Source organism: Salvelinus sp. IW2-2015, linkage group LG19 (assembly GCF_002910315.2).
Source record: "Salvelinus sp. IW2-2015 linkage group LG19, ASM291031v2, whole genome shotgun sequence".
Taxonomy (NCBI): domain Eukaryota; kingdom Metazoa; phylum Chordata; class Actinopteri; order Salmoniformes; family Salmonidae; genus Salvelinus; species Salvelinus sp. IW2-2015.
In genome coordinates, this window is record NC_036859.1 from 34,685,714 (window position 1) to 34,699,112 (window position 13,399).

General features: G+C 45.8%; 1 protein-coding gene across 1 annotated transcript in view; it reads right to left on the reverse strand.

The window, feature by feature from the left end:
• Positions 1–13,399, reverse strand: part of LOC111979339 (3',5'-cyclic-AMP phosphodiesterase 4B) — a 93,897-nt gene that overhangs the window by 60,336 nt on the left and 20,162 nt on the right. Inside the window, exon 2 of the mRNA XM_024009798.3 lies at positions 12,292–12,420. Within this exon, the coding sequence (XP_023865566.1) occupies positions 12,292–12,333 (42 nt within the window). The 5' untranslated portion in view covers positions 12,334–12,420. The remainder of the gene's footprint in view (positions 1–12,291; positions 12,421–13,399) is intronic.

Consider the following 13,399-nt stretch of genomic DNA (forward strand, 5'->3'; position numbering starts at 1 on the left):
CCACGCCTCCTTGTCCTCCCAGTGGGAGTAGCATCCCCACATAGTTTCCCCATCTCCTGTCAGAGATAGCACAGCACACACTGCTCTAGCCCATCACAGGTCCCCACCCCCTGTCCGAGAGCTAAAGACAAGGACCCCCAACTGCTCTGCCCTACCAGATTCCACGCCCCCCTGTCACGAGTAGCACAGACCACACTGCTCTGCCCTCAGGTCACCCCTGTCGAGTAACACAGACCACCACTGCTCTGCCCTCAGGTCACCCCCTGTCAGACTAACACAGACCACACTGCTCTGCCCTCAGTCACCCCCTGTCAGAGTAGCACAGACCACACTGCTCTGCCCTCAGGTCACCCCCTGTTCAGACGTAACACAGACCACACTGCTCTGCCCTCAGGTCAACCCCCTGTCAGAGTAACACAGACCACACTGCTCTGCCCTCAGGTCACACCCCCGTCAGAGTAACACAGACCACACCTTGCCTCACCCTGCCCTCAGGTCACCCCCGCTTGTCAGAGTCAGACACACGACCACACCTGCTCTGCCCTCCACGGTCACCCCTGTCAGAGTACAACAGACCACACTGCTCTGCCCTCAGGTCACCCCCTGTCAAGTAACACAGACACACTGCTCTGCCCTCAGGTCACCCCCTGTCAGAGTACACAGAAACACACTGCTCTGCCCTCAGGTCACCCCCGTCGCAGATAACACAGACCACACTGCTCTGCCCTCAGGTCACCCCCTGTCAGAGTAACACAGACCACACTGCTCTTGCCCTCAGGCACCTCAGAGAAATAACTTGGTCAGAAGTAATAAGCTGCAGGGGAGAGAAGTACAGGATATGCTATACTGCACTATGCGTCAGTGGGGAGTAGGGTGAAGATGCCCCTAGACATCAGTTTCCCTCTACTTATGGTTAAGGACTACCGATTTGGGGAGGATAAACTGATCCTAGATCTGTCGCTACAGTGGGTACATTTATCACTACTGTAGCTCATGCATTCTATTATTAGGGTTTTATCATACTGGCTGTGCATTTTGCACTGGTGCCATAAGACTGTAGTTTCCTCTCTGCTCCTCTCTCCAACACCTCCTGCTGAGATCACAAGAATAATAGCAGTCCACAAACTCTCTGACCCAGTGAAGACGCATTGGGGAGAGCAAGATGGCAAAAATGCAGAGTTAGAGAAAGACAGAGAGAACACACTGATTTAGCAAGACAGGGGAAAGACGGAGAGACCAACAAACACAGGGGAAAGACGGAGAGACCAACAAACACAGGGGAAAGATAGAGACCAACAAAACACAGGGAAAGACGGAGAGACCAACAAACACAGGGGAAAGATAGAGACCAACAAACACAGGGGAAAGACGGAGAGACCAACAACACCAGGGGAAAGATAGAGACCAACAAACACAGGGGAAAGATAGAGACCAACAAACACAGGGGAAAGACGGAGAGACCAACAAACACAGGGAAAGATAGAGACCAACAAACACAAGGGAAAGATAGAGACCAACAAACACAAGGGAAGACGGAGAGACAACAAACACAGGGAAAGATAGAGACCAACAAACACAGGGGAAAGATAGAGACAACACACATGAAATAGATTAGAAGAGAAGACAGGCAAAGAAGGAAGTTAAAAGGAGAGGCAGAAGGAGGAGGGAGGAGTAGAGGCTGAAGGCGGGGAGGGAGGAGTGAGAGAGCGGAGAGAGCGGACAGAGGACGAACTGTCACCCCACCTGCTCTGCAGTCAGTCCCTGCAGTAATTGACTGACAGTAAACACAGCAGTGCTGAGTCCTCTTTTATTTCTAGGAAATGTAATTTGTCTGATTATCCATGTTGTCTGCAGTGGGAGAGTGGCAATACAACCTGACAACCCGCAAATCACAGCCCGACCCTGAGATGGGCTTTTTCCATTAAGTTTCACGCCCTAAAAACAGGATATTTCAATGGCAAAATTGTAAACATACAATGTATTTATGGCGTGATAGACTTTTTCCTATCGTTTCCACTTGTGTCACAAAAGAGCCATAAGATATTTCAGTAGCAAAATGTCAATATGTTATAATTGTATTCATGGTGTGTTTTACCGTGCTGTGTATTTGTCATGTATTGAGCAGTCATTTCTAGGAGCCAGACGTGTGTTATTCTAATCCGTGATCGATAAGCTGTTGTCACTTTGAATTGGAAAAAGGAAAGAAAAAAAAGGACAATCTATTTTCCCTGCATTGGTTTCAAAAGACATCTCTTTCCCTGCATTGGGTTTCAAAAGACATCTCTTTCCCTGCATTGGGTTTCAAAAGACATCTATTTCCCTGCATTGGGTTTCAAAAGACATCTCTGTCCCTGCATTGGGTTTAAAAAGACATCCCTTTCCCTGCATTGGGTTTAAAAAGACATCCCTTTCCCTGCATTGGGTTTAAAAAGACATCCCTTTCCCTGCATTGGGTGTCAAGGTTCATTTTAGACATGGGAAGTTAATTACTCTGTGTACTGAGTTTCATCTTCTTTTCAAATGAATCAGCTTTTATGTTTCCCTTTTCATCTGAATCTGTGATAGACATATCAATGAGCATTGGCATTATTGTGATATCATCAATGAGTTAGTTCACTGTGGTAAAATGTGAATAAATAGATACATCTGTCACGCCTACTCCCTAGCTCCGGCGCTCGACATCGCCAGTCTATTAACCACCGGTCCTGGCAACCATCACTGCGCACACCTGGACTTCCTCACCACCCTGATTACACTCCCTTCATATAGCCCTCACCAACCTCCGTCATCAGGCAGTATTGGTTCTGTTTTCATGTCCAGACGCTGCTCTTGTTTTGTAACACACCATGTTCGTTATTATTAAACTCACCATCTGCACCTGCTTCCCTGCGTCTCCATCACAGAATAACTGCCTCAAGAAATAATGGAAGCAGCAGATGATTACACCATATTCCAGACGGTCGAGAAACAGGGTAATCTACTCCCCCAACACCACGACCAGCTGGCTCTACTGGGTACGACCATGAAGGAGGTCCTCTGCGTTCTCCACCACCTCGACACCACCAGCGAGGATCTCCATACCGCTGACGGAGGGCCTCATACCACAGGTCGTCACAGTGAGCCAGCCATCTGCCCATCGAAATAACGTGGCTTCCTACTTCAGTGCTCCCTCTATTTGCCTATCAGACATAAACCCCCACCACCGAGAGGTCCAAGGTTGCCACTGTCATTTCCCTGCTGACCGGACAGACGTTGGAGAGGGCTATGACCGTCTGGGAGAGGAGGAGCTGGGTACCTATGAGAAGTTCATGGCTCTGTTCAGGGCGGTCTTCGACTATCCTCCAGAGGGCAGAGAGGGAAGTGAGAGACTATTCCAACTCCAGCAGGGTGCCCAGACTGCTGCGGAGTACGCCCTCACCTTTCGGACTGTGGCATGGGATGAGCCGGCGCCATGGAGACATGGGTCTCCAGTGGATGGGATGAGCCGGCGCTCCATACTCTATTCCGGACTGCGCAAAGAAGTCCAGACGGAGTTAGCATGTCGGATGACAACATATCCTTGGACGCTCTCATCTCGATGGTTATCTGTCTGGATAACCTTCTTCAGGATCGTCGGCGTCCACCTCGCCACTCACTTCCCTCCTTTGGATGTTCTGAGTCAGAGCCTGAATCCATCGAGGTAGGGGCCACACCTCTCCGCGGCAGAGCGGCGTTGCCGGAGACAGCTGGAGCTGAGAATCACCGCCTGGGAACCAGGATGCCGAGGACCTGCTTTCCCGCACCCTGTGGTTCCACATCGGTGGAGGTTCTTGTGAGTGTCCTCCATCCCATCAAGCGGTCCTCCCGTTTTGTTGGCTCTTTGTTTTGGGACGTAGATGTGGACATCCGCCAGGCTCTGGAGAGGGAACCCGCTCCTGCCATCTGCCCTCCAGAGTGCATCTACGTCCCCACGGGGGTGAGAGATCAGATGTTGACCTGGGCACACACATTCCTCACCGCTGGTCACCTGCACCATCCAATCCCTCCCCGATAAATACTGGTGGCCTACCTTGGCGCAGGACGTAGCCCACTATGTCAACTCATGTTCGGTATGTACTCAATCCAAATTTCCCCGGCATGCTCCAGCAGGTAAACTACTTCCCGTGTCTCAGTGGACTTGGTCACATCTGTCCATAGACTTTGTAACAGATCTCCCACTTTCTGATGGTTTTACCACTATTCTGGTTGACAGATTCTCCAAATCCTGCCGTTTTATCCCTCTCTCTGGTCTACTTACCACTCCAGGTCGCTGAGGCACCATTCCATCAGGTCTTCCCGGCACTAGGGCCTTCCGGAGGACAACGTTTCAGACCGTGGTCCCCAATTCACTTCGTGGGTCTGTAATGCCTTTATGGAGAAGCTAGGGGCACGGCCAGCCTCACATTTGGGTACCGGTCTCCGTCTAACAGGCAGGTGGAGAGGACCAACCAGAAGCTGGGGAGGTTCCGAAGGAGTGACTTCCAGGACCAGCAGTGGGAGTGGGCCCGCTTCCTTCCCTGGACGGAATACGACCAGAACTTCATCACTCCTCCACCAGGCTGACTCCCTTCCAGTGCGTCCTGGGGTATCAGCCGGCCCGAGCTCAGTGGACTCCGAGCCAGACCGAGGTCTCTGCTGTTGACAAGAGGTGTGGAATGCCGCCCACGTGAGGCTCCAGCGCACCGTCAGAAGGATCAGGTGGACCGCCACCACAGTGAGGCTCCCGTGCTCCATCCTGGTGATAGGGTCTGGGTCTCCACCAGGAACGCTCCGCCTGCCCCTCTGGAAGCTGAGCCCCTGGTTTGTGGGGCCACTCAAAGTCCTCCGGAGGGTCAATGAGGTAACCCATCGTTTAGAACTCCCCACCAACTACTGTATGGGGGTCGTGGGGGTCGGCTACAGTACCTGGTGTACTGGGAGGGGTCCAATCCCGAGGAACGCTCTTGGGTCCCGGTGACAGATATCCTGGACCCCAACATCAACCCGGGATTTCCATCTCCGCCGACCGGCCCACTCCTTGCCCTCAGGGCCGTCCTCCTGGCCGGTGTCGTCCTGCGAATGGAGCCATGCGTTGGGTTACTGTCACGCCTATTCCTGCTCCCTCCGGTGCTGGCTGTCGCCGGTCTACTAACCCCCAGTCCTGGCAACCCACATTGCGCACACCTGCTCCCCATTGTTAAGCACACCTGGACTTCCTCACCACCCTGATTACACTCCCTTCATATAGCCCTTCATATAGCCCTTCATATAGCCCTCACCAACCTCCGTCATTAGGCAGTGTTGGTTCTGTTTTCATGTCCAGACGCTTCTCTTGTTTTGTAAATCCATGTTCGTTATTATTAAACTCAACATCTGCACCTGCTTCCAAATTCCCTTCGTCTTTGTTACAACATCAAAATGGTCACGTTTTTATAAGGGGATGATCAAGGTTTTCAAATCCTGTCAGAAAATGCACCTGTTAGAAATCAGCTTAAAGTCAGAAGTACAAGGGATATATACATACAGCCCTGAAAAAACAAGAGTCCACTGCAAAATGATCAGTTTCTCTGGTTTGACTATTTATAGGTATGTGTGTTTGGGTAAAATGAACATTCGTTTTCTATAAACTACTGACAACATTTCTTCCAAATAAAAATAGTCATTTAGAGCATTTCTTTGCAGAAAATGACAACTGGTGGAAAATAAAGATGTAGTGTTTTCAGACCTCGAATAATGCAAAGAAAATAAGTTCATATTCATTTTTAAACAACACAATACTAATGTTTTAACTTAGGAAGAGTTCAGAAATCAATATTTGGTGGAATAACCCTCCAGGGCTGGCCATGACAGGGTCTTGATCTGGTGGTCCTCCATCCACACCTTCAATGACCTGGCTGTGTGGCATGGAGCATTGTCCTGCTGGAAAAACCAATCCTCAGAGTTGGGGAACATTGTCAGAGCAGAAGGAAGCAGGTTTTCTTCCAGGACATCCTTGTGGCTTGATTCACGCGTCCTTCACAGAGACAAATCTGCCCCCATTCCAGCCTTGCTGAAGCACCCGCAGATCATCACCGATCCTCCTCCAGATTACACAGTGGGTGCGAGACACTGTGGCTTGTAGGCCTCGCCAGGGGTTCTAAAACCTTTGACCGGTAGTGTAGAAAGGTGTGTGCCTTTCCTAATCATGTCCAATCAAATGAATTCACCACAGGTGTACTCCAAGTTGTAGAAACATCAAGGATGTTCAATGGAAACAGGATGCACCTGAGCTCAATTTCAAGTCTCATAGCAAAGCTTCTGAATACTTATGTTATTCAGTTTATTTTAATTTGATACATTTTCACATTCTTAAAAACCTGTTTTCGCTTTGTCAATAATGGGGTATTGTGTGTAGATTGATTGGGATTTTTTTTTTAAATCCATTTTAGAATAAGGCTGTAACGTAACAACATTTTGAAAAAGTCAAGGGGTCTGAATACACCGTATATAATGAAATCGGCCATCAAAGAACAAGAAAACCAACGACTTAAGTTAAAGATTCAAATCACTGGAGTTTGAATGGGGTAGAAAATGGAGCCGCGTTCAACGGTGGCAGGGAAGACAACACGGGTCGAACAAAGCCCAAGAGACACAAACCCCTAGCCACAGTACAGAGCGTGGCGTGCACAGAAACACTCACAGACTGAATGAAAAAGGATGAGTAGTGGGTAAGGTTACTACCAAGGAAAGGTTACTACCAAGGCACCTAGAGGTTTTAACTTGTACATTTGAAAACACAATAAGGCAGTAACACCATTCTGTAGTCCTACAGTCTATTTGATCACCTACTGTGGTGATCAACTACAGCAGAGGTAACTCTGGCTCTTCCTTTCCTGTGGCAGCGGTCCTCATGAGAGCCAGTTTCATCATAGCGCCTGATGGATTTTTGTGACTGAACTTGAAGAAACTTTCAAAGTTCTTGAAATTTTCCGGATTGACAGACTTTCATGTCTTAAAGTAATGATGGACTGTCGTTTCTCTTTGCTTATTTGAGCTGTTCTTGCCATAATATGGACTTGGTCTTTGACCAAATAGTTATATCTTCTGTATACCACCCATACCATGTCACATACTTCCACAAATTAACTTTTAACAAGGCACATCTGTTAATTGAAATGCCTTCCAGGTGACTACCTCATGAAGCTGGTTGAGAGAATGCCAAGAGTGTGCAAAGCTGTCATCAAGGCATAGGGTGGCTACTTTGAAGAATCTCAAATATAAAATATATATAGATTTGTTTAACACTTTTGGTTACTACATGATTCCATATGTGTTATTTCATAGTTTTGATGTCTTCACTATTATTCTACAATGTAGAAAATAGTAAAAATAAATAAATAAGAAAAACCCAACTTTTGACTGGTACTGTATATATATATATAGTGAGTTTATATTTGACCATAAGAAATGTGGATACAGCAATGTGCGTTTGACTGCATTGAGCCCAATGTCGTTCTGTCTTAAAAGGTTAGGGAACATAACAAAAAATGTGCTACTGCGTAAATACRGCATGTGTGTTTGACTCAATTAAGCCCAATGTCTTAGCTCCTAAATCTTAGAGGAGGTTTTGGAAACAAAACAAACAGTGGCATAATCACTTAACCAGGCCTCAGGATCATGGTGTGTTGGAACAATTCCTGCTGTAACAACTGAATTATTGACTCTAATAGTAACCCATAAGGCTGTTTGGCATCAATTATTGAAAACTGTATCACAACGGTGTGCTGCTGTGTAAAGGAGAACAGATAAAACAGGTATACAGATTATCATTTCAACTATACTAATCAAATCAAAGTGTATTCATAAAGCCCTTTATACATCAGCGGATTTCACAAAGTGCTTATACAGAAACCCAGCCTAAAACACCAAACTGCAATGCAATGCAGATGTAGAAGCACGATGGCTAGGAAAAACTCCAGAAAGGCCGGAACCTAGGATGAAACCTAGGGAGGAACCAGGCTCTGAGGGGTGGAGATAAGGCTGTATACAATGTACAGACATGCAGATCTGCTAGATGTGAATTCAAAAAGCGGGAAAATGATTTCTGCGGCTTATGCCAACTTTTGATTGTTTTTTTGCCAAACAATCACACAAGGACATAGAACATGTTAGGAGGTACAGGTCTATAAGAGAGGGTGGCTGACGGTACCTTGGGTGTACCTGGGAGTTGCCTGATTCAAAGTGGTCTTTCTGGAAACTGTCGCACTCAATGAGCTGGCCTGCCCATCTGATACACCGAGCTTTCATCCCTCTGAAGAGTGAGGACAAACAGATGGGCCCTTCTCTCTCTCCCCTTTGCTCTCTCTCACCCCTCCTCCCTCTCTCCCCTTTGCTCTCTCTCACCCCTCCTCCCTCTCTCCCCGTTGCTCTCTTTCTCGCTTACGCTTTCGCTCCCTCTCCTTCCCTCACTCCCTCCTTCACTCCCTCCTTCACTCTATCCCTCCCTCCATATCTCTCTTTCCCCTACCCTGCTCTTTTCCTCTCCTCCTCCCTCTCTGCAGTCTGCCCTGTCGGACACCCGTCTGTTTCTGGACGGTCATCTGCTCATGACTCAGCACCTCCCTCCCAGACAGCACCTTCCTTTATTTCTGTTAAAGAGGAAGGATGAACTAGCTAGCTGACGAACACTGACACCAGAGTAACACGTTAATACAGAACTACTTATAAAATGCTTACGTATACTGAACCAAAATATAAACGCAACACGGAACAATTTCAACGATTTTACTGAGTTACAGTTCATATAAGGAAATCAGTCAATTGAAATAAATTCATTAGGCCCTAATCTATGGATGTCACATGACTGGGAATTCAGATATGCATTTGTTGGTCACAGATACCTTAAAAAAAAGGTAGGGGCATGGATCAGAAAACCCGTCAGTATCTGATCACCATTTGCCTCATGCAGCGCGCCACATCTCCTTTGCATAGAGTTGATCAGGCTGTTGATTGTGGCCGGTGGAACGTTGTCCCACTCCTCTTCAATAGCTGTGCGAAGTTGCTGGATATTGGCGGAAACTAGAACACGGTGTCGTACACGTCYATCCAGAGCATCCCAAACATGCTCAATGGGTGACATGGAAGAACTGGGACATTTTCAGCTTCCAGGAATTGTGTAAAGATCCTTGCGTCATGGGGCTGTGTATTATCCTGCTGAAACATGAGGTGATGGCGGTGGATGACTGGCACAAATATCGACCTCAGGATAATGTCACAATATCTATGTGCATTCAAATTGCCATTGATAAAACGCAATTGTGTCCGTAGCTAATGCCTGTCCAWAKCAAAACTGCACATTTTAGAATGGCCTTTTATTGTCCCCAGAAAAAGGTGTAATGATCACGCTGTTTAATCAGCTTCTTGATATGCATTGGCAGCAGCTAATGGGGATCCCTAATAAATACTGTTTAATCAGTTTACCCTGTCAGGTGGATGGATTATCTTAGTAAAGGAGAAATGTTCACTAACAGGGATGTAAACAAATGTGTGCAGATAATTAGAGAGAAATAAGCTTTTTGTGCGAATCTGGGATCTTTTTATTTRAGCTCATGAAACATAGGACCAACACTTTACATGTTGCGTTTATATTTTTGTTCAGTGTATTCCTTATGAATGTGATATGAAATACTTATTTAGCTACATAGTGCACTTAAGTAATCATGAAATGCTTATGTACTGCTTAAGAATTTGTTATGAAGTCCTTATTTACWGTGCATTCGGAAAGTATTCAGACCCCTTGACTTTTTTCACATTGTTACGTTACAGCCTTATTATAAAATGTATTAAATACATTTTTTCCTCATTAATCTACACACAATACCCCATAATGAAAAAGTAAAAACAGGTTTTTAGAATGTTTTTGCAAATGTATTACAAATAAGAAACCTTATTTAGATAAGTATTCAGACCCTTTGCTATGAGACTCGAAATTGAGCTCAGGTGCATCCTGCTTCCATTGATCATCCTTGAGATGTTTCTACAATTTGAGTCCACTTGTGGTAAATTCAATTAATTGGACATGATTTGGAAAGGCACACACCTGTCTATAAAAGGACCCACAGTTGACAGTGCATGTCAGAGCAAAAATCAAGCCATGAGGTCGGGTTACTGTCACGCCTATTCCTGCTCCCTCCCTCCGGTGCTGGCTGTCGCCGGTCTACTAAACCCCAGTCCTGGCAACCCACATTGCGCACACCTGCTCCCCATTGTTAAGCACACCTGGACTTCCTCACCACCCTGATTACACTCCCTTCATATAGCCCTCGCCAACCTCCGTCATTAGGCAGTGTTGGTTCTGTTTTCATGTCCAGACGCTTCTCTTGTTTTGTAAATCCATGTTCGTTATTATTAAACTCAACATCTGCACCTGCTTCCTAACTCCCTTCGTCTTTGTTACAACATCAAAATGGTCACGTTTTTATAAGGGGATGATCAAGTTTTCAAATCTTGTCAGAAAATGCACCTGTTAGAAATCAGCTTAAAGTCAGAAGTACAAGGGATATATACATACAGCCCTGAAAAAACAAGAGTCCACTGCAAAATGATCAGTTTCTCTGGTTTGACTATTTATAGGTATGTGTGTTTGGGTAAAATGAACATTCGTTTTCTATGAACTACTGACAACATTTCTTCCAAATAAAAATAGTCATTTAGAGCATTTCTTTGCAGAAAATGACAACTGGTGGAAAATAAAGATGTAGTGTTGTCAGACCTCGAATAATGCAAAGAAAATAAGTTCATATTCATTTTTAAACAACGCAATACTAATGTTTTAACTTAGGAAGAGTTCATAAATCAATATTTGGTGGAATAACCCTCCAGGGCTGGCCATGACAGGGTCTTGTCAGGGCCATGACAAAGGTATTGTCAGTAGAGCTCAGAGACAGGATTGTGTCGAGACACAGATCTGATGATCTGATGAAGGTTACCAAAAAAAGTCTGCAACATTGAAGGTCCCCAAGAACACAGTGGCCTCCATCATTCTTAAATGGAAGAAGTTTGGAACCACCAAGACTTTTCCTAGAGCTGGCCACCCGGCCAAACTGAGCAATAGGGGGAGAAGGGCCTTGGTCAGGGAGGTGACCAATAACCCGATGGTCACTCTGACAGAGCTCTAGAGTTCCTCTGTGGATGGGGGAGAACCTTCCAGAAGGACAACCATCTCTGCAGCACTCCACCAGTCAGGCCTTTATGGTAGAGTGGCTAGACGGAAGCCACTCCTCAGTAACAGTCACATGACAGCCCGCTTAGAGTTTGCCAAAAGACACCTAAAGACTCACAGACCATGAGAAACAAAATGATCTGGTCTGATGAAACCAAGATTGAAGTCTTTGGCCTGAATGCTAAGCATCACTTTTTGAGGAAACTTCCCTACGGTGAAGCATGGTGATGGCAGCTGGGGATGTTTTTCAGCAGCAGGGACTGGGAGACTAGTCAGGAATCGAGTGAGAGAGACACTTGATGAAAACCTGCTCCAGGGAGCTCAGGACCTCAGACTGGGGTGAAGGTTCACCTTCCAACAGGACAACGACCCTAAGCACACAGCCAAGACAACACAGGAGTGGCTTCGGGACAACTCTCCGAATGTCAGAGCCTGGACTTGAACCCGATCAAAGATCTCTGGAGAGACCTGAAAATAGCTGTGCAGCGATGCTCCCCATCCAACCTGACAGAGCTTGAGAGGATCTGCAGAGAAGAATGGGAGAAACTCCCCAAAAGTACAGGTGTGAAAAGATTGCTGCGTCACACTGCCAAAGATGCTTCAACAAAGTACTGAGTAAAGGGTCTGAATACTTATGTAAATGTAATATTTAAGTTTATTTTCAATTTGCAAAAATTACTAAAAACGTGTTTTTGCTTTGTCATTATGGGGTATCGTGTGTAGATCGATGAAGAAAAAAAACAATCTAATCCATTTTAGAATAAGGCTGTAACGTAACAAAATGTGGAATAAGTCAAGAGGTCTGAATACTTTCCGAATGCACTGTAGGTACTCTTCATGTAAAGTGTAAGGCTACCGATAAGGGTGAATGGAAGAACTTACTAGCTAGCTAACACTTTCACACTGGGTTTTGTAGCCATTTGAGAGGGAAGCTAATGCCATTTCACTCAGTGGCGTAAATTAGTATCAAAAGTAATGAATGGATACATTGCTACATTGTTGCCTGGCAAACGATGACTACCTAAAGCAGACTGCTGCACAACCTGAATGGAACGACACTGTCAAAACATGGTGTAAGTAGCTAATGTACTCACACCGCCTGGTGACACCGCTAACACACTTCTGCTCTTCTTCATCCTCGGTGGTGTCAATCAGTCAGTCTCTCTCTTCTTTCATAAACTCCTCTTCTATCCCTTCTTCACTGGGCACCTCTACCAACGCACCTGACCATGGAGAGGGAGGTAGGGAGGGAGAAAAAAAAGAAGATAATTAAGTTAGGTAATCAGACAGTAGTATCCCTTTAAGTGGTGAAGTTATCAGAAGTGGTGGGATGACTTCTGACACAAACCAAGAGCGTATAACGACAAGAGGCTACTCTTCTTCTTCTCCTCTTCTAGGAATTTTACGTCACACAGCTATCATACTGCTTGAGAGTAGAGTGAACACCAGAGCATGTGGGTGATTCAGTGGAGGCTGCTGAGGGGAGGACGGCTCATAGGCTGGAATGGAGTGAATGGAATGGTTTGATGTGTCCGATATCGTTCCATTTATTCCGTTCCAACCTTTACTATGAGCCCGTCCTCTCCAATTACACAAATGCTTTTCGCAGCCTCTCTGAACAAGATCCTCCTCTTTCTGTAATACCTTTGTTAGCCCTGCTGTTTACATGACATGCTGGGTCTCTGTAGAAAATGAAGTGAAGCAGAACCATTAGAAAACAATGGGGTTAATAATGAACAAAGTAGGTTTAAGGGTGTGACAGTTAATCAAGCTACAGCAATCAATCTTGTACCGTCACACACTGTGCCTGAAGGTCTTGGCCTGTACAGTACACCCTGTCTGTAATCTTTGACCTACAGGACTTCAGCTGGGGGCTTGGAAAGTGCTCAATAATAAATCAGGAAGGGGCAATACATCTTTGTGACAGGACCAAGTCAATATCTGACACCATTATGGATTTTTTTTTAGTGACAGGGAGAATTTGCGTCATAGTGATAAAGCTGACAAAAAGTCCATATAATATGTTGGCCTGTCTGGTGCTCCAAGGCTAGTGTCGAGGTGAGTGACCTGGAAACACAACTGACAGGGGCTCTGCTAGGGGCACTGTAGGGTTTGTAGGCATTCTCAGGATAAAGCGTCTTTATAACTTAATATTTAAATGTAAAAAATGGAAGGAAAACTATTTCACTCATATTGTAATTA